This window comes from Chrysemys picta, chromosome 19 (genome assembly GCF_011386835.1).
Source record: "Chrysemys picta bellii isolate R12L10 chromosome 19, ASM1138683v2, whole genome shotgun sequence".
NCBI lineage: Eukaryota > Metazoa > Chordata > Testudines > Emydidae > Chrysemys > Chrysemys picta.
The window spans coordinates 9,836,628-9,860,514 of record NC_088809.1 but is presented as its reverse complement, the minus strand read 5'-3'; the positions used below and the strand labels follow the sequence as shown (position 1 = coordinate 9,860,514).

The 23,887-nt window shown below is 47.7% G+C and overlaps 1 protein-coding gene across 6 annotated transcripts in view; it reads right to left on the bottom strand.

Moving 5' to 3' along the window:
• SGSM2 (small G protein signaling modulator 2) overlaps window positions 1-23,887 on the bottom strand; it is a 133,642-nt gene that overhangs the window by 5,362 nt on the left and 104,393 nt on the right. For 4 of the 6 annotated variants that reach the window (XM_005298885.5, XM_065573324.1, XM_005298886.5 and 1 more), the window contains 11 exons: window positions 20,714-20,864; window positions 18,575-18,639; window positions 17,875-18,020; window positions 16,411-16,539; window positions 12,778-12,960; window positions 10,780-11,193; window positions 9,535-9,659; window positions 8,459-8,541; window positions 7,843-7,952; window positions 3,723-3,819; window positions 909-1,076 (listed from right to left, as the gene is read on the bottom strand). In XM_005298885.5, the coding sequence (XP_005298942.2) occupies window positions 909-1,076; window positions 3,723-3,819; window positions 7,843-7,952; window positions 8,459-8,541; window positions 9,535-9,659; window positions 10,780-11,193; window positions 12,778-12,960; window positions 16,411-16,539; window positions 17,875-18,020; window positions 18,575-18,639; window positions 20,714-20,864 (1,671 nt within the window). The remainder of the gene's footprint in view (window positions 1-908; window positions 1,077-3,722; window positions 3,820-7,842; window positions 7,953-8,458; window positions 8,542-9,534; window positions 9,660-10,779; window positions 11,194-12,777; window positions 12,961-16,410; window positions 16,540-17,874; window positions 18,021-18,574; window positions 18,640-20,713; window positions 20,865-23,887) is intronic. The other 2 variants (XM_005298887.5, XM_065573325.1) reach the window with 1 other exon arrangement.

Here is a 23,887-nt window from a genome sequence, read left to right as displayed (position 1 = left end):
TTAGTGCTGGGGAAAATCCCTACAGCCATAGGGATTGGAGGAGGAATAGGTTAGCACTCTGGTAATCTTGAACCATACAGCTGACCTTCACACCCATTCCTCGGTCGCAATACAAGTCTCCTACTTCCATCTATTTTAAAACGTTCTCATGCTGCCCACTGGACAGAAGTTTTATAGCCACCCTGGAACTTTCTCCAACAAAAAAGGTAGAAACTCTTCTGAGAATTGGCTGCCCCTGAGCCTTGAAAACCCATTTTCTTCCATCACCCACATAGCTCCCAATCTACGGCAGCGGTTCTCAACCAGGGATCCGGGGCCACCAGGGCGGCTGCGAGCAGGTTCCGTGTGTGTGTGTGTGTGTGTGTGTGTGTGTGTGTGTGTGTCTGCCAACCAGGGCCAATGTTAGACTCGCTGGGGCCCATGGCAGAAAGCTGCAGCGCCTTGTGCAGGGCTGAAACCAAAGCCTGAGCAACTTAGCCAGGGCTTTTATATGCCGAAAAACAGTTGTTGGGGCACAGCTGGGCCGTGGAGTTTTTAGAGCATGGGCAGGGAGCTCAAAGAAAAAGGTTGAGAACCCCTGATCTACGGCCACCAGAGAGGTTACCTGCAGATAAACACTGGCTGTGAGTGAGGAGTGAGTCTGGGTTCCTCTGTTTTTTGGGTGCCCACCTTGAGACACCTTCTTAAGAGTCCTAGCTTTTGAAAAGTGCAGAACACCCACCCTCTGGAAAACAGGCCCATTAACGTGTTCAGACCCAGAATCACTAGAAAATCTTGGCCTATTTCCCACACCCTGATCTAAAAAACCCACTAGACAGTAATGGGGAAGGGGGAAGGACAGGAGAATGACACAATTCAGCTGCTTTTTATCAATGGGTTTTTAAAAAAAAACACAACCCATCTCTTACCATTAAAAAACTTGATGATATCGGTGAAGTCCATGTTGTTATCACGGATAATCTCGCGATAGACCTCCACTAGTGCTAAGGCAATGAAAAGGACAAAATGTTCTGAAGAGATGTGCTTTGCTGCCCAAATAACTTCCCACACTGTAAATACATCCTCGTACAACAATTCTGAATGGGAATAAACATTACAAGAGCATCGGATTATTCAAGCTGACCATTTCTGTTTCTCAAAGGACATCTTTTCTAGGGCCTTAGGCAGAGGTCAAACAATACTAGAAGACAGATTCTGACACTCACATGAGTCATGGTGGCAAAACCTGCTCCTTCGTGGTTATACAGGCTCAGGGCGCTGTCAACGAATGAGCTTACTTTGGTTCTGAGTTTTTGTTTATACAAAACTTCCTATGAATAGAAACAGTTTCCAGATTGAAAAATAAAACGACAGATCTCCCTTTTGGGAATGAAACGTTCCCTTCCAACACCGGGGATTTAAACAGCACTGGGCTGCTCCCTGGAGACTAGAAACTGACTAGTTCCATTGTGGGTCTTGAGTAAAAAGCAAAATATAACCAGCAGAGAGGGGGGTTATGGGAGTAGATGAGATTTTTTCGTAGATTGAGACAATTAACTAGTAATTTCACAAGACATACAAAGTAAATACAGATCACAGTGCAGGCATGTAATAACAGACATGAGTTTACCACTAGGTGTATAATCTCAGTGGCCTGGAGCACATTCTAAGCAAGACAGACACAAAGGAGTCAGTCAGTGTGCTCTGAGAGGCAGAGAGGTGGAGTGACTTGTCCCCATGCAGGTCAGAGGCAGAGCTGGAATCAGGCTCCAGTTTCCCCTTCCTCTGCCTTGTCGATTTAGATGCTAGGGGCCAGATGTGTAAAGGTATTTTGAGGCCTAGTTGGATTTTCAAAAGTATCTAGGTGCCCATTTCCCATTTATTTCAATGGCATGAGGCATCTAGATGCTTTTAAAAATCTAGCCCTAAGGTCGTTGCACCAGGTATCAGCTCTTACTTTGTTTATGGACAATATGTAGGGCCCCAATTTTGACTGGGGCGTCTAATCCTAAATCTTCACTATTCATTAACAAGAAACAACCTCGCTTCCTTGAGGGTTTGAAAGCACGGTCTGCTCTGCTGAGGTTGTGGCTTTAAAAAGGGTGCACAGGAATTGTTACAGCAAAGAACAAGCCATAAAGGTCTCATGGCAGTTTCTGTATTTTGCTGGGCTGAGAGTAGCTGCTTCTTGTCAATGTTGTTGGGGGTACAGGCAGTGAGGCATGAATCGGACGCAGAAACAGATCAGTAAGGGCTATCGGATGCTGGTGGAAACTGGAGCAAGTCCACAGAAAGCAGTGGGGTTACTTCAGATTTCCACCGACGTGCCCGCGAGCAGAGTTCGGCTCAAACAGTTCGAAACTCTCAGAACACCTGGGCCCAGTGACTGCGTAGGCTCTGCAGCAGTAAGACTCAGTGGTTCAGGAGCCAAATTAGCCATCAACATGACCCAAAAGTCATGTGACTTCATTGTTTCATTTACTGTCGTGCTATATATTCACATTGAAACAGTATGATGGGGAACTACTTTGTTTTTATATATATTATGCTCACAGCAAAACGACAGGCCACGTATTATTATTTTTATCAACTACAATTGGTTAATCAGATCGTAAAAGCATCCTGATTGGTTAATAATTTAATGAAATCACACACTGTTTTAATCTCATGTGGGGTAAAGAGCCACTTGCAGCTCACGAGCCTCCGTCTGAGTATCACTGGTCTACAGAGTGCGTTTGGTGGTGGTCCTCGTTGGAGGAGGACTTGGGGGTCCCTTCAGAATCCTCTTCCCCACCCACCATCTGACAGCCGCTCCAGCGAGAGAGAGAACCCACAGACAGGCTCTCGTTTTTTCTCCTCTTCCATCTCTTCTCGGCAAGACCCACACTTAAAGCATGTGAACATCGGTACTTTTCATAGCTGAGTGTTAACATTTCTTTAAGCATCTGATCTGGGGAAAGCTGGCGTGTGTGTGTTTAAATGAACTATTGACTTGTTCTACAGCAAGCAGCGTCTCTTGCGTTGTAGCGACTGGTTATGATACACTTCTGTTTAATGTTGGGAGTGGACATCTTGGTGTTTGGGATAGAGCAGGGGTGGCCAACCTGTGGCTCCGGAACCACATGCGGCTCTTCAGAAATTAATATGCGGCTCCTTGTATAGGCACCGACTCCGGGGCTGGAGCTACAAGGCGCCAACTTTCCAATGAGAGGGGGTGCTCACTGCTCAACCCCTGGCTCTGCCACACGCCCTACCCCCACTCCACCCCTTCCCGCCCCCTCCCCTACCCCCCAGAGCCTCCTGCACACCACGAAACAGCTGATCGTGAGGTGCGGGAAGGGAGCAGGAGGCGCTGATTGGTGGGGCTGCTGGCGGGTGGGAGGCGCTGGGAGCCAGAGGGGAGCTGATGGGGGGCTGCTGACGTATTCCTGTGGCTCTTTGGCAATGTACAATGGTAAATTCTGGCTCCTTCCCAGGCTCAGGTTGGCCCCCCCTGGGATAGAGGATTATGTGTAATATGGTAGCACCTACAGGGCCCAACCAAGACTGGGTTGTGCTGGGTGCCTTGTACTATCTTCAGAGCTATTGCTGGGCTGAGTTGTTAGAAGGCAAATTGAGAATTATATGTAGGGTCCTTGGCATGAGCATGGCGGCCTCTATTGACCATTCCTACCCCTAAAACCAACCCCCACAGCTGCTCGCTGCATTACACGCCCCTGACGTCAGGCTCTGAGTGTTATTACCTCTTTTAAAATCAAGCAGGAACCAGCGATAGCAGAAGTAAAAGTGGGTGTAGTCTCCGTTTTGGTGCATCAATTCAAAGAGCTCACAGTCTAGAATCTGGAAAACAAAACAAAACCTTTAAACGTCAGTCTCCTGCCTCCGACAGCACCAGTCCCAAACGCTTCAAGCTGATTCTCTGTGCCCCACCCAGCCTGACCGTGTGGTTAGAGTAGCTCCTTTAGCTGCTCTAACACCACTACCTCTCTGTCTCCCTCCCTGTCGTGACCCTCCACCTGAGGTGGGAGGGGAAGACAGCTGGTGGAGGAGGTTACCTCCACCAGCTTTATGACAGCTGAGACTTCCCCTACAGCAGGGGAATTCTCCACTGGTCACCTCGAACCAGAATACAGCTCAGCGTGGCCACAGTGGGATAGAGCATCCAGCCCCTTAGTTTGGAGCAGTTGTGATGGAAGAGGAACAAAATCTTTGCTCACAAGGGTACAGAAAAACGGGGTAGGAAGTTCGTATAAACCTGTGGGGCCAGCTCCTCAGAAAGAGGCTGAGTTTCACTGAAGCGGACAGCAATGGCAACATACCCCAGCTGCAGATGTTTAGCTGAGTTCCCACCAGCACACGGGCAGGGGGGTGGCAGTTGTGTACAGCTGTTCGGTCGGCACTTCAAAAACCAGGGGACAAAGCATCCAACTGGCATAGCCGGATTAATATTGCTGAATGGGGGGTGTCTGATCACTCTAGCCCCTGAACGTCTCACGTGGGGGAGGGGGGAGAGACAGGATGGGACTGATACAGCAGGGCAGAAGAAGTCAGGACTGCAGGCTTTTATTGCCTACTTTGCCACGGCGTGTCCTTGAATATGTCATTTAAGTTCTCTGTGCCTCAATCTCTTCATCTGTACGATGAGGATTACCCTTACTTTCCTCGCCGGGGGGTAGCAGGCAGGTTGATATTTGTAGAGTTCTTTAAGGTCCCCAAGGGATAGGGCTGTTACCTGTCTGCACCAGCAGCATCCTAAGGTCCCAGCTGCACCTTTTGAAAATCTCTCCCCCCCGTGGCCTGAGTTCTTGGCAGACCCTATTTCACCACCTGCCCTCGCTCCGGTAGGTCAAAGCAATGGTTAGTCACTGCAGCGCGGTAAAGCACCGGCTTGGGAGCCATGATGCCCCAGAGGGGTCCCCAAAACTGGTTGCAGTTCTAAACGTGGGGATCATGGGAGGGGAAAAAAGATTGGGAGCTACTGCTTGAATGTCGGCAGCAGGTCATCCCAGCTATTTTAAGGGCTGGCTCGTGTGCGCCGACATTTATAAAAACAACAAACCCAAACGGCACAAATCAAGACGTGTCGGTCACTTGCCATGGCAGCTCTTTGGAGCAGAGACCATTTGTTTGTTATACATTTGTGCAGCACCTAAAATGGTGAGGCCCAACAATACAAATAACAGACATCTACCAGCCTGCATTGTGGTCGAAAAGTTCAAAGAAGCTAATGATGCGTCCAGTCTAATGCATTTGCTCATTCAGCACAATAAGCCAACTGTAACCGTTTGTTTGGATTAGCAGCGGCTCTCAACCTTTCCAGACTACTGGACCCCTTTCAGGAGTCTGATTTGTCTCACATGCCCCCAAGTTTCACCTCACTTAAAAACGACTTGCTTACAAAATCAGGCATAAAAATACAAAAGGGTTACAGCACACTATTGCTGAAAAATGGCCGACTCTCATTTTTACCACTTAAATCAATTGGGATATAAATATTGTACTTACATTTCAGTGTCTAGAATATAAACAACTCATTGTCTATGCCTTTGGCAGTGCTTTTTATGTAGCCTGTTGTAAAACTAGGCAAGTATCAGATGAGTTGATGGATCCCCTCGAAGATCTCTGTGTACCCTCAGGGGTACGTGTACCCCTGCTTGAGAACCACTCAGCTAGTTTACCCACCAAGTACCACGGGATGAATGATAAACAGAGACATCTAGGGGTGCCATAAAATAACTTCCTCTGATTAAGAAGCCCCTATCCTAGAGTGTTATCAGCATATTGCTTACTTACAGTTTATGGTAACAAGTGCTACATGCACAAGTCTTTAAAGGATTGGGGCCTCCAATTTGGATATAAATAAACGTGTATTAAGTAAAATAGCTTCTTGTTAATGTTTTTCACATTATGTGAATAACCTAATTATTTTTATTTTAATCTCAAAGTCTGCATGAAGGTTGAGCTGAGTTTTCATATTTAAAGCAAGGATTCAAGCGCTGACACACGTATGAATACAGCACATCTTCTCCAACATTACAGCACTTAATCTCTAAGTACACAATGACTCTTCTGAGAATCTGCAATTAAATTGGTTGATTAAAATTTTATCCTTTAAGATACTCAGTGAGGTTTTTTGTCTCCAATGATTTTAACAGACACAAGCTTCCCATATAGTTAAAACTAATTTTATAAAGATCAAATGTCATATCTAAATATCTGTGTGTAGACATATTTGTACGATTGGAAGTGTTTAGATCTTAACTGGTTAAGCTCAGTACCTGTCACCCTCCTTGCATGCCAAATCTTTCCTTTGTTAATTTTAAAACGATAAAACCATAATGTTTTGTTCTTATTATTTGTAACCTATTTACCCTGCAAAACTGAGATCAGATGCAGAGGGGTGTGTGTGTGTGGGGGGGGGGGGGTTGTTTGGTTTTCCCCAAAGAGTTGTGATCTTCTTACAAATAACCCAAGCACTGGAATGGGTTCCCTAGGGAGGTGGTGGAATCTCTTCCCTTAGAGGTTTTTAAGGTCATGCTTGACAAAGCCCTGGCTGGGATGATTTAGTTGGGGATTGGTCCTGCTTTGAGAGGAGGGGATTGGACTAGATGACCTCCTGAGGTCCCTTCCAACCCTGATATTCTATGAACCCAGCTAAAAAATTATGTGCATGTCTGTCCCTCTCTCTCTCTCACACATGCTTTGCTCAAGATACACACAATGAAGCAGTGGCCCAAACAGGATTATATAAACCAGGGGTCGGCAACCTTTCAGACGGGGTGTGAGTCTTCATTTATTCACTCTAATTTAAGGTTTCGCGTGCCAGTAATAATTTTACCATTTTTAGAAGGTCTCTTTCTATAAGTCTATAATATATAACTAAACTATTGTTGTATGTAAAGTAAATAAGGTTTTTAAAATGTTTAAGAAGCTTCATTTAAAATTAAATTAAAATGAAACCCCCCCGGACCGGTGGCCAGGACCCGGGCAGTGTGAGTGCCACTGAAAATCAGCTCGTGTGCCGCCTTCGGCATGCATGCCATAGGTTGCCTACCCCGATATAAACCATCACTGCTCCTGACTGCTTTTCCCCGACCTCCGCCCCACCTTCCTTGCCTTGCAGTGGAATGTTGGGGCGAAATAAATCACCCAAGGGTTATAGCCAGAAGAGCCTTTCAAGAATACAGATCCAGTCAGTCCAAGCCCTGCAGGCGAGCTCAAAGGAAAGCCAAGACAATTCAGTGTTCTTTCCTTCTCAATTGCTCTAGGGGGGCCTGAGCCTTCTCCCATTGAATCAGCCCATAGACCCCTATGTCGTCATTACTCTTTGTAGCTGGTGTGCAGGATTGGTCCATGCGCTTTGTGGGCAGAGCTGAGCTGTACCAGAGAGCCTCAGCGCTCCTGCCAAGAGCTGTGTACGGGACTCTGCCCTATGCAGGTAGCAAGGGACATTTGGGATCACAGACACCCGAGAACTGAGATGCTTAACATCCCAATGGAGCGGTCACCACCAGGGGCAGCTCTATGTATTTGGCCGCCCCAAGCACGGCAGTCAGGCAGCGCGCCTGTGGGAGGTCCGCCACTCTCGTGGCTTCGGTGTACCCGCCGCCGAATTGCCGCCGAATCCACGGGACCGGCGGAGCTCCCTCAGGCATGCCGCCGAAGGTTCCCTGACTGCCGCCCCCACAGCAACTGGCACGCTGCCCCCCCACGGCTTGCCGCCCCAGGCACGTGCCTGGAGCCGCCCCTGGTCACCACCTCATTGCATCAGCAGGAAGAACTTGCCCAAGAGCAGGGCAGCGTTAAGCTAGTGGGACACAAAGGACGATACAAACATGCTTCCTGCTTCCAGTGAGGACTCGCCTGAATTAGCGATCGCATGTTGGCAAAATGTGTGTCCATAGCACCTCCGTTGGGGAAATTCTGGCTCATTCTCTTCATGAGGTGGCTGAAGCAGCTGTATGCCAGTTGATCTGTGGATAGAAGGTGACGGATTAGAGTGCTGCAAAACCTGGGACCCACGTTTGTACTGGACAAGGCAATATGCTGCAGGGTAAAATGGGGGTGTGAGAGGGGGTGGCTGTTGTTTTCCCCCATGACCAGTGCTGGGTGAAAACATGAGGCGGGCCACTGGACTGTCAGTTCTGATTGCAGAGCCTCTCTTACTGGGGGTGACTTGAGAGGCAGAAGGAACCCAGCTAGACTTGCAGATCCCATGTTGAGTTTGCAGCCCCAGCAGCTACAACAATACTGTTACCTCTGTTTACAAGTCAACTTTAGTCTGAGGAGAATACATAGGGAATCCCCAAGAGGCCATTGTGAGTCACTTCGCAACAGGAAGATGACTGGAATGCTGCAGGCTTCCGGTTGGGGGAGTTGCCGTTACATAATGCACACAACTTCCTCCCAAACGTGGTACTTTTTTGACTCAGTGTGTTCCAAGGCAAAGCATTACAAAAGGAAAACTCGGCCCGCCTACCATTATCAAGTATAACCATGAGAGGAGCCAGTAGGTCACACATGCCCTGGACGTATCCGACCTCCAGGTGCTCCCAAACATAACTGCACGAAGAAAGAAACAGAAGAGACACTAGCAAACGTAGTCTCTAAATCCCCTCCGCTGGACTGTTTTTAGTAGACGTTAAGTGTAGCTTCAGTGGGTGAATTCCCCAAGGAGGAAGCCAATTGTGCTTACAGAAATCACCCTTAAAAACCTCTACAATTTAATAGAGAATGAGATCCTTTCTTACAGCTTTTTGGCAACATTCTGTGTGAGGGAGAGAACTTCCTACTGCTCCAAAAACCCCCTATGGGGAGGTGCTCTGGGAATTCTCCGTGAGGGAACAGCTGCATATTAGTCATATTACAGCCAGCGGGAATCCAGCCCCAGATTCCAGCTTTCAGAATCATGCCCTAGGAAACTAAGTAGATTTAAAACACTGTATAAACTTCTAATACCACTTGACTGGGGCAGAAAGTAGCTCATACCACGTAATTTAGATGCAGAAACTGTAATCTGGAGGCTTCTGGAAAACCCCAACCAACGCACAGCCTCGAATGTCTAAGCATCCAAACTTTTCCGATGAGAAGTAAGCATTAGTTTTTGGACTCACTTATTCTGGCAGAGCAGGATACTCCGCTAGCAGCAACATTGTTAAAGGGATAGTAATGACCGTTCCCGGGGTCTGGGGTACTGGAGGGGGTTTGATCTGGAAATGTATCCTTCCCACCTGCTTAAATATCACTCTAGCATCTGAACACCTCAGTTTCCTTAATTAATCTGATCTTTGCTACACCCTTGGGAGGTAGGGAAGCATTATGCCCATTTTACAGGTGGGGAACAAAGTAGATTACAAAACTTGTCCAAGGTGATACAGAGAGTTTGAAGCTGGGACTTAACTAAACTATCCATCCTACCTCATCGTCTTTCTCTAGACGCTTTTGGCCTTACCTTACTGCACTCTGGAGGGATGGGAGAGGCACACACTAGCTAATATTAACCCAAGTTAGCTGCAGTACAGTGAGGAGACGCGTTTGCTTTGCAAGCTGTGTTACCTGCACATGATGTTTCTGAGTTTCTCCAGGTTAGCAGCAGTAAAATACCAGTAATTCCGGTCGCACCTCTGGACATCTTTGTCGATTCTATGCAGATTTAAGGCAACAGTGTCCAGTAATTCTATCTAGGAGGTTTAAAAAAACCCAGTGAGTCACATTTGCTGTTAAACAAAAGATGCTTCTAGAGATTAACCTGAGTTAAGAAGCAGGAAGACGGCTGGATTCAGCCTCGTTCCCCTAAACCCCACGGGAAAGCGCTTTGAGATAGGCAGATGAAAAGTGCTCTATCCGTGCTAGGTATTATCATTACCAAGAGGGCGCGCCAAGCAGCACCGGAGCTGCTTACCTGGCTCCTGCACTCACTGCAACAGCACAGGGGGAATCCTGGGGGGGCCGTGGCCTGAGTACATTGCGCTCTGGCAATTTCCAGCTGCTGATAGGCCCTTGGAGGCCAGCTGGCCCAGTTTAGAACAACCCCTAGGATTCTTGAAACACCGTGGGAACCCGGGGCTGGTGCAGGTTGGCCCAGAGTGGATGCCAGAACTGACTTCCCTCATTGCTGTTGAACTGAGTAGATTTTGCTGAGTAGCACAGCAGAGGATTTGATCCCAGATGTGATTTGAGTCCACTGAACCCGGAAAGCCTAGAATCCCTCACTGCATCTTAAATACATACAGCTACCTGGGAGGCATTTATAGAGCAGCTACCCACTTCACTGCTGTTGAAAGTCCCAGGGCCAGTGCATCTGCTCTCCCTGCTCAGCCGTCCAAGCACATCCCAGCGTTGCAGGGGATTATTAAGGGGCGATGGCAGGCTTTTAGCAGCAACAGGCCCGAAGCAAGAAAGCTTAAATCTGCCTCTAGCAATGCTAATATCCGAACAGGTGGTGTTGGGTCCAGATTAGGGCGAGGGTGCAGTTTCACGGGTTAGGATTTGGATCAGACGGCGCTAGACTCTCATGAGTTGTTCCTTTGAGATTCTGGCCACCTCTGAATTGGACCCAGAAAAAAGGTTGCTTCCGGATTTGGATCTGACCCAGCAGTAAAACAGCTCGGATGGATTTGGATGCAGGGGTTCCCCTCCCGCTCCCTGACATTCAGAGAGTTTAGGTGCTGGTTTTGGATAGCCTTAGTTAAATCCTGCTTGACAGAAAGGCTGAAATACATGCAGGGCCTTGGGGAGGAAGAGAAGGCAGAGTGCTCTACGGACATAGGTCGATGCGTAATAGGATAAATGGCGACCTACTGTATAGGCAGCTCCACAAACAGAACCAATGTCCTCTCCAGACGTTAAATAATCCAACTGGGAGCACAGTTGTTCCTCCATTACAGAATCCTGAGGCTCTGAGGAGACCGCCTTGGCTTTCTGAGCCTGGGCCAGGTCCAGATCTGGTCTTTCTAAGTCCGCGCTAACTTCTTCCTCCGCCCCGTCCTCAAAGCAGACACTCTGCCCGTCGTCGATGCTGGACAGGATGCCCGAAGCGACCGAGTAATTCCGAGAAGAAGGTAGCCCGGAGTCGGGAGAATCAAATTCTACTGACTGCTGTTCTGCTGCAGCCGCGGCGACCGGAGTGTCGACGTTCACCACAGTCAAAGAGGGGTCAACCGGACCTTTTAAATCTCGCTCGGTTGAGTCCATTTCATCTACAGATATGAAGACCTGATGATGATGATTGCAGGAGGGGGAAAAAAAGGAAAGACCAAATGAGTCCCAAACTCGTGTGTGGGGCTAGGTTATTTCAATAGATAAGATCACTGAGTCAGTAGCGCATCTGTATATTATCACATGCCGCATCCGTGCGTGTTTAAATTATAGCTGAACAGAGTGGATCTACCCAGATTTTACAATGAACTTAGAGGCTGGATGTGGCCAGAGAAGGGACTCTAAAAGTAATATCCACTTATATCTGCACACCGTGTCCTAAATTTTCAAACATGATTTGACGTTGAATGTCTCCGTTTTTGGGCCCTTAATGCGAGTCACGTTTAAAGGGGCCTGACTCTGAGCACCCACCTGCTGAAAAATCAAGCCCCTTTATAAAACGTCTCTAGTTGGGCACCCAAAAATGGAGGCACCCAAGTTAAGCAATCGCTCGTGAACCTGGAGATCCTGGCCTTCAACCTCATGTTCGCTTCCTTGTGTTGGGCAATCAAACTTCATCACTTTTTTTTTTTTTTTAAACTTGCTAAACTTTTTAAAAACTTTTTTAAAACTTCACTCAGTGAAGTGAGCTGACTCCTTATTGTTCGGAAGAGAAGTGCATAGCTTAGACTAACCTTGAATGTGTGTGTGATGGGGCTTTTATAGTCACAGATGGCTAGAGACGGGAGAGCTCTGTTAGGTCATTGTCTATCCCTTCTAGCAATGTGGGTTTGTTCTGGACAATACAGTCTTACTGTCCACTTCACTTTCATTTTTTCCCTACAGCTTTGATGACTAAGATTTTTTTTTTAAACATATCCATGTGCATGAATTTAAGTTCTTTTGAAAGGTGCCAGGTTAGCAGCCCTGGAGATGCAACCAGGGCAGCGCCAGTCCCCTACTCCAACGCACAGCCTACCAGTGTGGCGAACGCCTAACCTTATGTCACAAGGGCTATTCAGTCTGCCTACCTATTCTGTGCTCAGCATCGAGGCTTAGAGTGATGAGGGTGGAGCCAGACACTGGGGCCATCACTGATCTGAGCACCTGCCTACTAGCGATGAAACTGAGACCCACCACGTGGTTGCTGGAATAGTAACTGCCGATCACTATTGCTCTTGGCTGGATTTGAACTCGGGACCCAAAGACAAAAATATCTTCAGAGCCATTATCAATCCCTTGAGCCAATCCATTCCCCAGAGGCTCTTAACTGAAAGGGATTTTCTGCTGCTGTGGTAGACAGAGGCCATAAAAGCTCCTTAGGCAGCTAGGGGAGAATACCCCCAATGCAGGCTTAGGAACAACCACAGACTACCCTACACGTGCCCCGTTGCAAGCCCTGGCATGGTACGGCCCAGGGGCCATAGCCCAGAACTCGACAGAGATTCCAGGATGCAGAGCTGCTGGGCAGGTTCTAATTGAGAGCAGCTCCCCGGACTGCCTAAATTATGCCGAGGGCAGTTGCCCAAGAGTGCCTGTGCCACTGTTGTTCCCCCCCAAGCTGTGCCTGCGTGCGCTAGGTTTCCAGCATCGCCCATTGTACTGCAACATTCCTTGAGGACGAGTGCACAGGAGAGCAGAGAGCTAGACAAGACCGCGTACGTCGTTGCTGATGGTGGAATCCCTGTGGATCAATCGCTGAACGTGGCTGTCAATGCTGCTGCCTGACGAAAACTTAGCAAAGATGGCAGAGTGCGACTCTTTCTCCCGCTGCTTCACGATGACCTCGCAGGCTTTCCACTCGGCCATGACCTTCTGATACTTGAGAGCAATATCTTCATCCACCTTCAAACAAAGACACAGACAGATACAGCTGAAAAGCTAGACTCTCCTGGCAGGAGGGCATCCGAGACAGTCAAAGGCCCAGACGGCATGGCTTGTGCACCTCAGGAGAGATTAAAGCTAGTGAGGTGGCCAGACAGGATCTGAAACCCTGTTGAGCTCCAGGGAAACTGGGTTTGGGGTCTAGATCTCAACTCCGGGATGGGGCCCATCTCCAGCAACCAGACCTTGGGCAAGTCACTTAGTATCCCTCTGCCTCAGTTCTCCATCTGGCCAGTGGGGTTACCAGCCCTGCCCCCCTCACAGGGTGTTGTGAGGATAAATGCATTTGCTTTTGGGACGAGGTCAGCAAGAGGGAGCCACAAATAGCTAGACAGACGGGCAAAGTGGAATCAGGCGCATGGACAGAATGAGAGGCAAAGGACTGTAGTGAAATTTAAGGGCAGGTCGAGCTAGAAACAATGAAAAGGAAACAGTGAAGGTGCGGAATTGGCAGCCGGCCAGAAACATCAGGATTGTTAAATAGGAGCAATCAAATCTCATGCTTCAGCATGTAAGCTGCCACCACAAAGGGCAGGAAGGATTTTTTTTTTAACAGTGTCACGTACAGCATTTCATGACTGGCCTTAGATAAATGAGAAGGGGGCTGTCCACCTCGTGAAATCTCATCTAGAGGTGAGATGTGACTTGATGGACCAATAGCCTGCTCTAATCAAATCCTATGGCCCCCATACTGTATTTCTGCCCCCACCCCCACTTCCATCTTTGTAACCTAGGCCCCTGCAGCGAGCACCCGCCCTGGGTCTTGTTATTGGAATATACAGTTTTGCTGCTGCTGGTTTCCTCTGTCGAAAGGAAAGTCAGACACCAAAAACACGCTCTGGCTACGAGGAGAGACACAATAACTTTGCTGCTCTGTGGCTGGTCAAGAGCTGGATAAAAGCCATAATAGCGAGCTGGCTTCAGGCTCTGGGCTTTGCCGGCTGCTTGCTACTGTAGCCGTCTCCCTGGGCGCTGGGGGATATCTGTCAGGCAAGATGGCTGTGGAGTCGTAAATCAGAAAGTACGACCCATAGTGGGAGGCGGGAGGAGAGCCGTGGGAGGCAGTGCCCCCAGCCTGGCTGCTCAGCGATGACGGCATGATAGTACAGAAAGCAAAGGTGATCAATCATCTGGGATGGTTTCAGTTGAGGACCTGGAGAGCTGAAATGCTGACCGCTCGGATTTCTCACTTGCCTAATACTCCCTTCCATCCAATGCAGGCCTTTTTGTTCAGGGGCTGACTCCCCAAACCGATGCACCATTATTATGATTAATAATTATTTGTGCCCAGGAGCCCCGGTCACAGATCTGGGCCCCACTGTGCTAGGCGCTGGACAAAGACGGTCTCTGCCCCAAGGAGTTTTCAGTCTAGCACTTCAATGGCACACGTTATCTAAGGATCCCAAAGCACCTAGCAAACACTGATTTATGCCTTGCAACCCCCTGGTGAATTTGGTAGTAGTCCTATTTTACAAATAGGGAAACTGAGGCACAGCTGTTAAAATGGGAATATAATACAGTTGTCCTGATTACCAATCCCTGGCGGTAACCCCCAGACAAATATATCCTCTGAAGCTGGGACTAGAACCCTGGTGTCCTGACCCCAGGACTCCTGATTTAAGCACTAGGCAAACAGTCCCCTCCCGATAAATGCCGATTGGTCTTGTTTTTCTACTTACTGAATATTACTTGTACTCATCGGTTTTCCCTCCCTCTGGAGGAAAGGGAAAACAAGGAGATTGGTACTTTCTTGTCTCCTCTTTTGATTGCAATCTGGGCTCCATCTCTAGTAATTAGTGTCTAACAGGAGAGGAGCCGGACTGGCAGTCGAGAGACACGTGCGCTGCAGCGCGTTGCCAACATCGCTACTGCTAAAGCTCTAATTTATCAAGAACGGCAGCCTGGCGGAGAGGTCCAGCCACAGGCACGTGAGGTGAGTCTCCGGAGCGCTGCGGTCAGCCACACGCTCACACTACCACGTACACACCCAATCCCTCTGCCTGCCCTTTCCTCCCACTGAGACCTACACCGAGCACAAGTCACACCGGACTCCCCCTGCCGCATTCAGCGGTCAGGCTGCTCGCCTACGATTGCCCTTTGCAGACACAGACACGCGGGTCCATCAGCATCAGGTTCATGTCTTCAGGGCCACTGGGAGGCTGCAGTGTGAGGTCAGCATTACTTCACACATTCCAATAAAGCATCTCATAAAAGGGAGACGCTGCTCACACACTGTTTGGCCGTCAGGCACAACAAAAAAAAAAACATCAGGAGACCCTACAGTGTCTACCCTACCTGAAAGCCACGCCCAATGGTCTGCCTGGGACCTGCAGCTTTTCCGAGGCAGAGATGCCATGTGTTACGGGAACACGGCAGTGGGGCTGCTAGCTGTATAGGCAATGTGCTGTCCGAATGTTCATCACCGCCCCCGTAGCCTAGTGCTGTAATGTGTAACGGTCCTGGGCTGAAATGTGGTAAATGTCGTTAGCTTGGCAAAAGTATTTGTGGGGGGGGGGTGTCTGTGTCTGTTACAAATAGTATGTTAGCATTTACACTTCACATTGATAGTTCCCAGGAGGGGCGGGCGGGTTTTTAAAGACGCATCTTACTTGCTTTCAGGAAAAGGGGACAACCCTACACAGCCCTTTATATGGGCAGTTTTGAACCGTTGCATTAAACCTGGGCGCACACAGGTGCTTCCAGGAAAAGGGAACAACCCTACACAGCCCTTTATATCGGCAGTTTTGAACCATTGCATTAAACCTGGGCGCACACAGGTGCATGACCTGGTATTTCAAGATGCAGCGTTTGAACTGCCACTGGGTCACCCAGACAAATGTCTCGCTGTGACTTAACGAATGCGTGGCCCTTCTGTAGCCTCTTTGCTGCAGCCTTACAATAATATATGGAGATAGATATACCTGTCTCAATGACCTTTCGGAGTCCCTTCCAGTTCTATGAGTTCAGCCCCCTGCCTTCACTAGCAGGACCAAGTACTGATTTTTGCCCCAGATCCCTAAGTGGCCCCCTCAAGGACTGAACTCACAACCCTGGGTTTAGCCGGCCAATGCTCAAACCACTGAGCTATCCCTCCCCTCTTCGCAAAGCACTTCCCATGCGCTAATTTAAAAAGTGCCCTATGAAGGCAATTATCCTCCAAACAGGGAAACTCGGGCACAGAAAGGCCAGGTGGCTTGCCCACGGTGGCCTCAAACTCAGGAGTTCGGATTCCCAAGTCCAAGTCCTACTGGAGAAAACCTGAAAATACGGGTTTTGGTGCCCTCTAAAGACCACATGCTAGGAGAGTGTTTCTTAAAATGGACTAAGTATTACACCTAGAGAGTCCTTTTAGTGCTTGCTAATTTTTAAAAAATTCAACATCCCATTTAAATCTCAGAAGCTGGGACTTACCCGATCCATTTCCTTTTTGGTCATGCCAAATTTGTAGTGACCTAGTAAGAAGGGCCACACTTCCTTTCGAATCTCATGCTGCACGCCGCCATAGTAAACTCGTTTGAGTAATTCTAATTCCTTGTAATTCTAAAGCAGTCAGGAAAGAGGGGAGGGAAAATGTAATGCACCTTACTATTGAGCTGGCATAAAAGCACTAAAGTTACTGGCAAGTATACAGCTAATGGAAAATACACCCAGTAGAAGCCTTAAAAAAGCTGGCAATGGGATACACATGGGACAGTTTTATTTCTAGGTCATTGGTTCCAATCTGGCCCAATATGATCAGCGGCCTATATAAAACGGGTCAGTTACTGCTGGACTGCTGTCTATCATGGAATCTACCACTATGTAGATGCTAAACTATACCTTTGCTGTCCCCAGAGATGCAAAGGATCAAACAGGCCGTGGAGAATTAACGTCTCTCCCCCTTCTAGGGAATTCACACAGTGTGAATCCATGGACAGTCCTGTAGAGCCCGTATTCAAGAAAGCACTTTAGGAAGGTGCTTATGGAGCATGTGCTCAGCAGACAGGTAGACTGACTGGGAAGCACTCTGAAATTTGCCCTGATATTGCTTGTGCTACATCTGTTCTGTAGATAGAGGACTCCGGTCATCAGAGGTGGCAATGACTTACTTTTAATGGTGCTATATTTGCTTCAAAAACTACATGCAAAACCTAATTCACTTTGGCTTTTACCGAAGATTTTCAGGCTCCTAAATTTGCAAGTCTTCTCCTCATCAATGCTGCTTTCTGGGCTGCGCAAAATCAGGAACTGGATTGTCCAAATAAAAACATCACTTTAAATGTCTAAAATTGCAGGGCAAAAAGATCTAGCATTCCTCTAGATTGTCCTAGTTTACAAAATATCCTTCGTCCTGCTTAAAGATACTCATCCTTGATTCTCATCTGTATGTTGTCTAGGCCTGGTGTCATTCCTGGTTAATCCCATGTGTGGACACATTCTGGAGTCAGAGCGCATTGTTCCCATTTAGCTGAAACCACTTGCTGGGTTAAGCTAAACAGCATAAAGGCACTCTTATTCTGGAATAAGTGTGTCCACACATGGAGTTCATCAGGAACAACTCCATGTGTAGACAAGCCCTTGTTATACGTTTATGCCATTCTGGCAGCGAAAAGGGCATTAAGGTGAGTGAAACAGCCATTTACGCCAACTTTCCACTACTCTGATAGCTCAAAGGGGCCTTAATGTAAGTGAGAATCAGATCTGCACAAATACTGGAACAAAGCTGGCAAACTGTGAACTCATGTACAGTCTTAGACGGCAACACTGGACACTTGAAAAGACCCTTGGAAATATTTATAGCCAAATTAGGGAGTGACACTGGGGCAGTGGGTGGGGCTTGGGTGGGGTGCTGACTTTTTCCCTTTAAGAACTGGGGGTAGGTTTTGTGCCCGTTACCTTTTTGTCCTTTTGATATTTACTCCAGACCTCTTTGGTCAGGCCTCCGGCAGCGCTGGAAGGCTTGTCGGGCGGGATAATGGAGTGGTTCACGAGGGCAGACAGATGCGTTCTCACCGTAGACAAATGGCGGCAGTAGGCAAGCCCTGCAGAGGGGGTGGAAATGGAATGGCAGGATCTCATATAAGCAAGCAGGAGACTGTATAGGATGCCGGCAGCTCCTTTTAAAGATGGAGCTGTGCGGTTTAAGCTAGAAGCAAAGCTTTCTTCTCCACAATCCCACATGCATGCTAGGTAGAATGGAAGGAGGATGCAAAGTTGACAACTATTTAATCTTGTGCCGGGAAGTGAAAAAACAAAGGCACATTAGTAAAAGTACGTTATAACATGCAGAGCTTTAAACATCAGTTTTCCACAGCTGCATACAGAAGAGCCGCTGGCATTACCAAGCCAGGATATTTGGGTCAGGATTCTGAACCCTCTGAAGTTTTAGGTCGCTCTGGCTCATTATGGAGAGAAGGGCCACCTGCAAAATTTGCATCTGGATTTGACTTTCAAATGCCTCCCCGCATAGTTTGGCTTGGATCCCTCTCTAACCTAAACCCGGCCAGTGACCTGACTTTGCAGTCTAAGTGCAAACTAGCCTATGACACCGTGGGAGCTGCATGCACTGTCCCTTTTGGAAAACAGCCTCACTTACATCCATAAAACGCCCTGGAAACAATCTGCCTCTTCATGCTTTCACACAGCATCTTTAATGGGGTTCTGTAGGGAGACATTTTTAAACACGTGTGGGTTACGGTTATACAGATCACAAGTCATGGAACACATCCCTAATCCCAACTGATCTACAGACTCTGCCCCTTTTCCAAACCCAACTAAGACACATTTGGTTTTAAAAAAATCCAACAGGAAATAGGTCTTCAGATTTTAAAATTATTTGTCTGCCTGGGATGCTGCCCCAAACCACATGAATATTTAGGTAACTCAGTACCACAGTGACAGGTGGATTACAAAGGCCACATTAACGTTCTGCTTCCTTCCCCAGACCTAAAGAAGAGCTCTGTGTAGCTGCGAAGCTTTTGACCTTCCACCAACAGAATTTGGTTCGATAAAAGATATTCCCTCACCTACCTTTCTATCTCGTACCCCGGGACCAACATGGCTACAACAACACTGTCATTGACAAAATAGGGATGTAAGTAGGGTGACCAGATGTCCCGTTTTTAAAGGAATAGTCCCGTTTTTTGGGACTTTTTCTTACATAGGCGCCTATTACCCCCCACCCCCATCCCGTTTTTTCACAGTTGCTGTCTGATAACCCTAGATGTAAGCATCCTTTGAAGGATTACTGGTTTGCCTCTGTCCATAAAACTGAGCTGTCTCCACACTGACCTAAACGGGCAGACAGAAGAGCTGGCTAAAGTTTTTTTTATTGAAATGTTCAAGTTTTTCGATTTAAAAAAAAATAGTTTACCCTGAACAACGTTCAGTTTTAAAACCAAAAATGTTACTACAGGAGTTTCTGAAAACAAAACTTCCTGGGGCATTTCAACCACGACACCAACAATTTTAGAACATTCCTGGCCAAAAAATAATTGGCATTTTTTGACTGGCGCTACTAGACACCAGTGCTTCCCACCATGCAAGTCTAGAGGCGTGTCTAGCAACCTTCCAAGGGGAGCAGGAGAAGGACGAGGCTGGGACCAGCACATGCAGCAGGGAAAAATGCTGTGCCAACCAGCGGCTTGGAGAACATGAGCTAAATGAAAACGGCACTCACCTGCTTCTATTGCTCATTTAGAGAGCACTAAACATAAGCACAAAAAGGCCTGATTCTCCTCTTGCGTACGCTGACGTAAAACCAATTTACTGCGAGAAGAATCAGGGGCTATTTAGAGACCTTGGTCCTATCCCTATAATGTCTGAGTGCCTCCCAAGCACGTCTCCTCACAACGCCGCTTGAGAGGTGGGCAGAGCAGGGCATTGGAGCCGGGTCTCCCATGTCGCAGGCTAGTCCCCTTGCCACTGGAGCCTCCTTCCTCTCTGTCCCACAGAACAAATGTAATCTGCCATTCGACAAGGTTGAAAACTTTGCAAAAGAAGTGGCGAGAGCAGGAGAGGTGAGCAGGAGGCTCTTCTAGGTGCCCGCTGGTTGCGCTGGCTACGCCACAGACTGACAAGCGAAGACTTTCATAGAGACAAGGAGGCTGTTCTCTCGCTCTCTCTTGTTGTGATGCTGTAGCACCTCCACAGGGGGTGGCCCAGCCACAAACAGTGTGCTCCCTGTAACCCAGAGCAGGGTCCCCTGGGAGCCCTGCAGCGTCTCTCCCATAAAACTCGCCATTGCTGCTTGGAGCAAAGGGCTTTGGGGTGACTTTTCTCCACGTACAAGGCCTTGCCTCCTAGGGTGGAGTTAGGGGACCGCTGGCTGAACAGGTGCAGCGGCAACACTTGTGACTTCTCCTCAGCCTGCCGAGGAAACCTGCTGAAGACCATTTTGAAAAGTGCCGGTGGGGTTTAGGAGCCTAACTCCTAATTTCAAAAGTGATCTGGGAATTTAGGTGTCCCACTGTTTTGTTTTTTTTTTCATTGCGACTTAGGCTCCTAAATGCCTGGGTCCCTCTTTGAAATTGGGAGTTCGGCACTCTTGAATTTTTTACCTCAGACTCAGATGTTGCCATGGACACGGACACCATGGCTTTTAAGTGGGCGCAGGATGGCAGGCGTTGGTGTGCGGTGTGCAAAGGGCTCCATAGGCAGCAAGCCCAGAGCTCTCCCCCAACACTGTCACTGTCTGCCGATAGTCAAGCCATCTCCCCGGGCCTGGCCTGTTTACCTGTCGTGAATGCAGTTGCAGCAGCTGGGGATGTCGTAGGGAGAGCTGCCTGATGAACAGGACAGGCACGAAGACCCTTGGCTGCAGTGCTCCAGCTGCCATGACAACAAGCTCGCACCGAATCCTTGCATCTCTATCATGTCGCCGGAGTCTGGGGAAAGAGGGGAAAAATCATGGGCATAAATGGTTGTCTGCCCCTGCCCTCCCGCTGCTGATGTCTTGGTGCTTTGCTTTGCTGCAGGCTCTACCCTTGATGATAGGACGGGACAGAACTAGCGACCCTAAAACATTACTTTCCGCGCTAACACATCTAAACCGGCCACGTCCTCCGCATGCTCAGTTTGTCATAGAATCATACAAATGTACAGCTGCAAGAGACCCCAAGAGGTCACCTAGTCCAGCCACTCACGCTGAGGCAGCATTAAATATACCTGACAGTGCTGGGGATTTCCCAACTTCCCCAGATAACCATTAAGTGCACCCACGGCCCAGCACCCTGCCTGTTTCAAACGCAGTGTTTGAGGCAGGCTGCTCTTCTGCTTTCCGTAGATAGGCGCTAATTTTAATCAGACATTATAGTAATAGATTTTAAGGCCAGAAGGGACCATTATGGTCATCTAGTCTGACCTCCAGGGAACTTCACCCAGGAATTCCTGCAGTGAGGCCATAACTTCTGGTTGAGCTACCGTGAAAGATCCTGTGTTTTTTAATTCCAGAGTAAAAATAGGTTCTCTCTCAAAATGAGACTGAACTTTTCGGTTCTTGATGCTGTCATTTGGGATCTGATCCTTAAACAGTTGCTCGCAGAGGTGAAAAGTTACTCCAGCACTGGGTCCCACTCTAATTCTCCTGGGGGTAAAATGCCATCGACCCATCATCACAATACAACCTCTTGAGTCCCCCAAGTGCTTTTTTTTAAATTGGCCTCAGCCAAAGCCTGGTTTACAAAACCAACACGAGCACAAAGGTAACACATCAATCATAAAGGTGTTTTCCATGTGTATTTAAATCTAGGGTGCTGTTCCTGGAACATTTCATAGAAACAGTATGCCTCTGTGTGCCCGTTTTCCTTCACTGGATCACCCCCAAGCGCATAAACTCGAGTTTAAGGCTCTGAACATGCAACTTCCAGGTGTCTGAAATCTCTCCACACATGGAAACAAGTTGCAGGATCAGCACTTAAAAAAAGGAAGCCAAGATTTTCAGAAGTCGCTAGAGATTTTGGGTGTCCAATTTCAAACCTTAAAGGCCTGATTTTCAGAGGGTGGATGCTTAGCACATTCTGAAAATCAGGGTCCCCCTTGAAAGGTGTCTAAAGCTGGGTACCCAAAAATCACTAGTCGCTTTTGAAAATCATGGCCCAAATTCTTAACCTATCCCTGCTGGTGCTTTTCATAAATAACTGGCCTTTCAGCTCACCCTTGATTTAAATTAAGGCAAAAGACAGAGTACAGGATGTCATTCATTGCATTTACACGTGCAAGCAACTCCAGTCCTCTGGGCCGTGCTTTCAAAATGTACGTTAAGTGCGGGGGTGGGGAACTTCCAAATTGTCTCATGCATTCTGCCATTGCAGGTAACAATACATTTTTTTTTTAAAGAAGATGGACTCTATTTTTAATATCGATATAGCCATCAATGTAGCATAAAGCATTTGAACGGCATGGAAATAATACAAGATATGTTAACATAAAAAGCACAGGCTCATGCGGAAGCAGTCATGAATATTTCACTTCACAAAACAAAGTTTAATGAAAAAATGCTCTTCACCTTAATTCTTCAGGAAGGAGCTGAATGTCCCAGTATTTACTGCAGCTTCTCATTTGGTTCAAATAAAAACCATTGGACAAACAAATGTTTTGAGATTTTTTTTCCCCCCTCCCCCTCCAAGGACAAGAAAAATGGGTGAGTTTTTGTTTGGTTTTTGTTTTAAAGGAACAATCTACTTTAAAAGGAGAGAACCCCACAGACCCTAAGGATTCAGATGAAAGGTACCTGAATTCGTGAAGAATTAGAGTGAACAGCATCTTCATTTCATTCATTTTTGTTGTTGTTTATCTGCAACTTTTGGCCACATGCAAAAAGTCAAGCATGTTGCAAAAATTAAAAGCAAACTGGCTAGCAAACCTGATCCAACAGTGTTGTCATTATTTCAAGGGAGCACTGATGGGTAGACAAATGGTAGTCAAAGCTATCTCTGACAAGAATCACTCGTCAAATGGTATGTGGTCCTAGCTAGGTTGCTAACTATTTTTTTCAGGGTTTCTTGACATCTCTAGTAGGATGGTTTTAAAGATCCATTAGCTACCAAATAAAGCTGAAGTTGTCATCATTGAACTTCTATTTTTAGTCTCATCTTTGCAGGCATGCGGTGTTACAGACGGGTCTTCTACCATAAGCCATTTCGAAGTCTCATCCGCACAAGAAACCTACTGTACAGATATTTCCTGCAAAGACTATCTTCCTACAAGATGAGGGCTTTGGGGGTTCTCTTCACCTCCATCCCTTCTAAGAGCATTTTGGTAGAATATGAATCCAGCCCAGCTGAGTAGCGGTCAGACCTAATGACTATTTTGGTGACCTATGGGGATCACAGTGGACAGGGGTCCACATAACAACAAAATGGCATCATGGCAGTCCCAGCAGAGGCCTAGACTAGAATGGACCAAGGGCAGTTATCCTCTCATTCTTATAGGTAGTGTCACCAAGGGTACGTCTACACTACCCGCCGGATCGGACGTAGTGATTGATCTATCGGGGATCGATGTATCGCATCTCGTCTAGACGAGATACATCGATCCCCGAACACGCTCCCCGTCGACTCCGGAACTCCACCAGGGCGAGAGGCGGAAGCGGAGTCGACGGGGGAGCGGCGGCCGACAATCCTGCGCCACGAGGATGCGAAGTAAGTCAATCTAAGTTGATCTAAGATACGTCGACTTCAACTACGCTATTCTCGTAGCTGAAGTTGCGTATCTTAGATCGATCCCCCCCCAGTGTAGACCAGGGATGACATCCACTTAGCACTAAACCCATTGCTCTGCATTTAAAGGTATGTGAGAGCTCTGAGGAATGAGGAAAAGATGGATTCCTGTAATCACTCAACAGCCTGCGAATGTTCTTTTGCTAAAGGAAGCGCGTGTTAAATCTATGGCACCTGCAGACACGACAGCT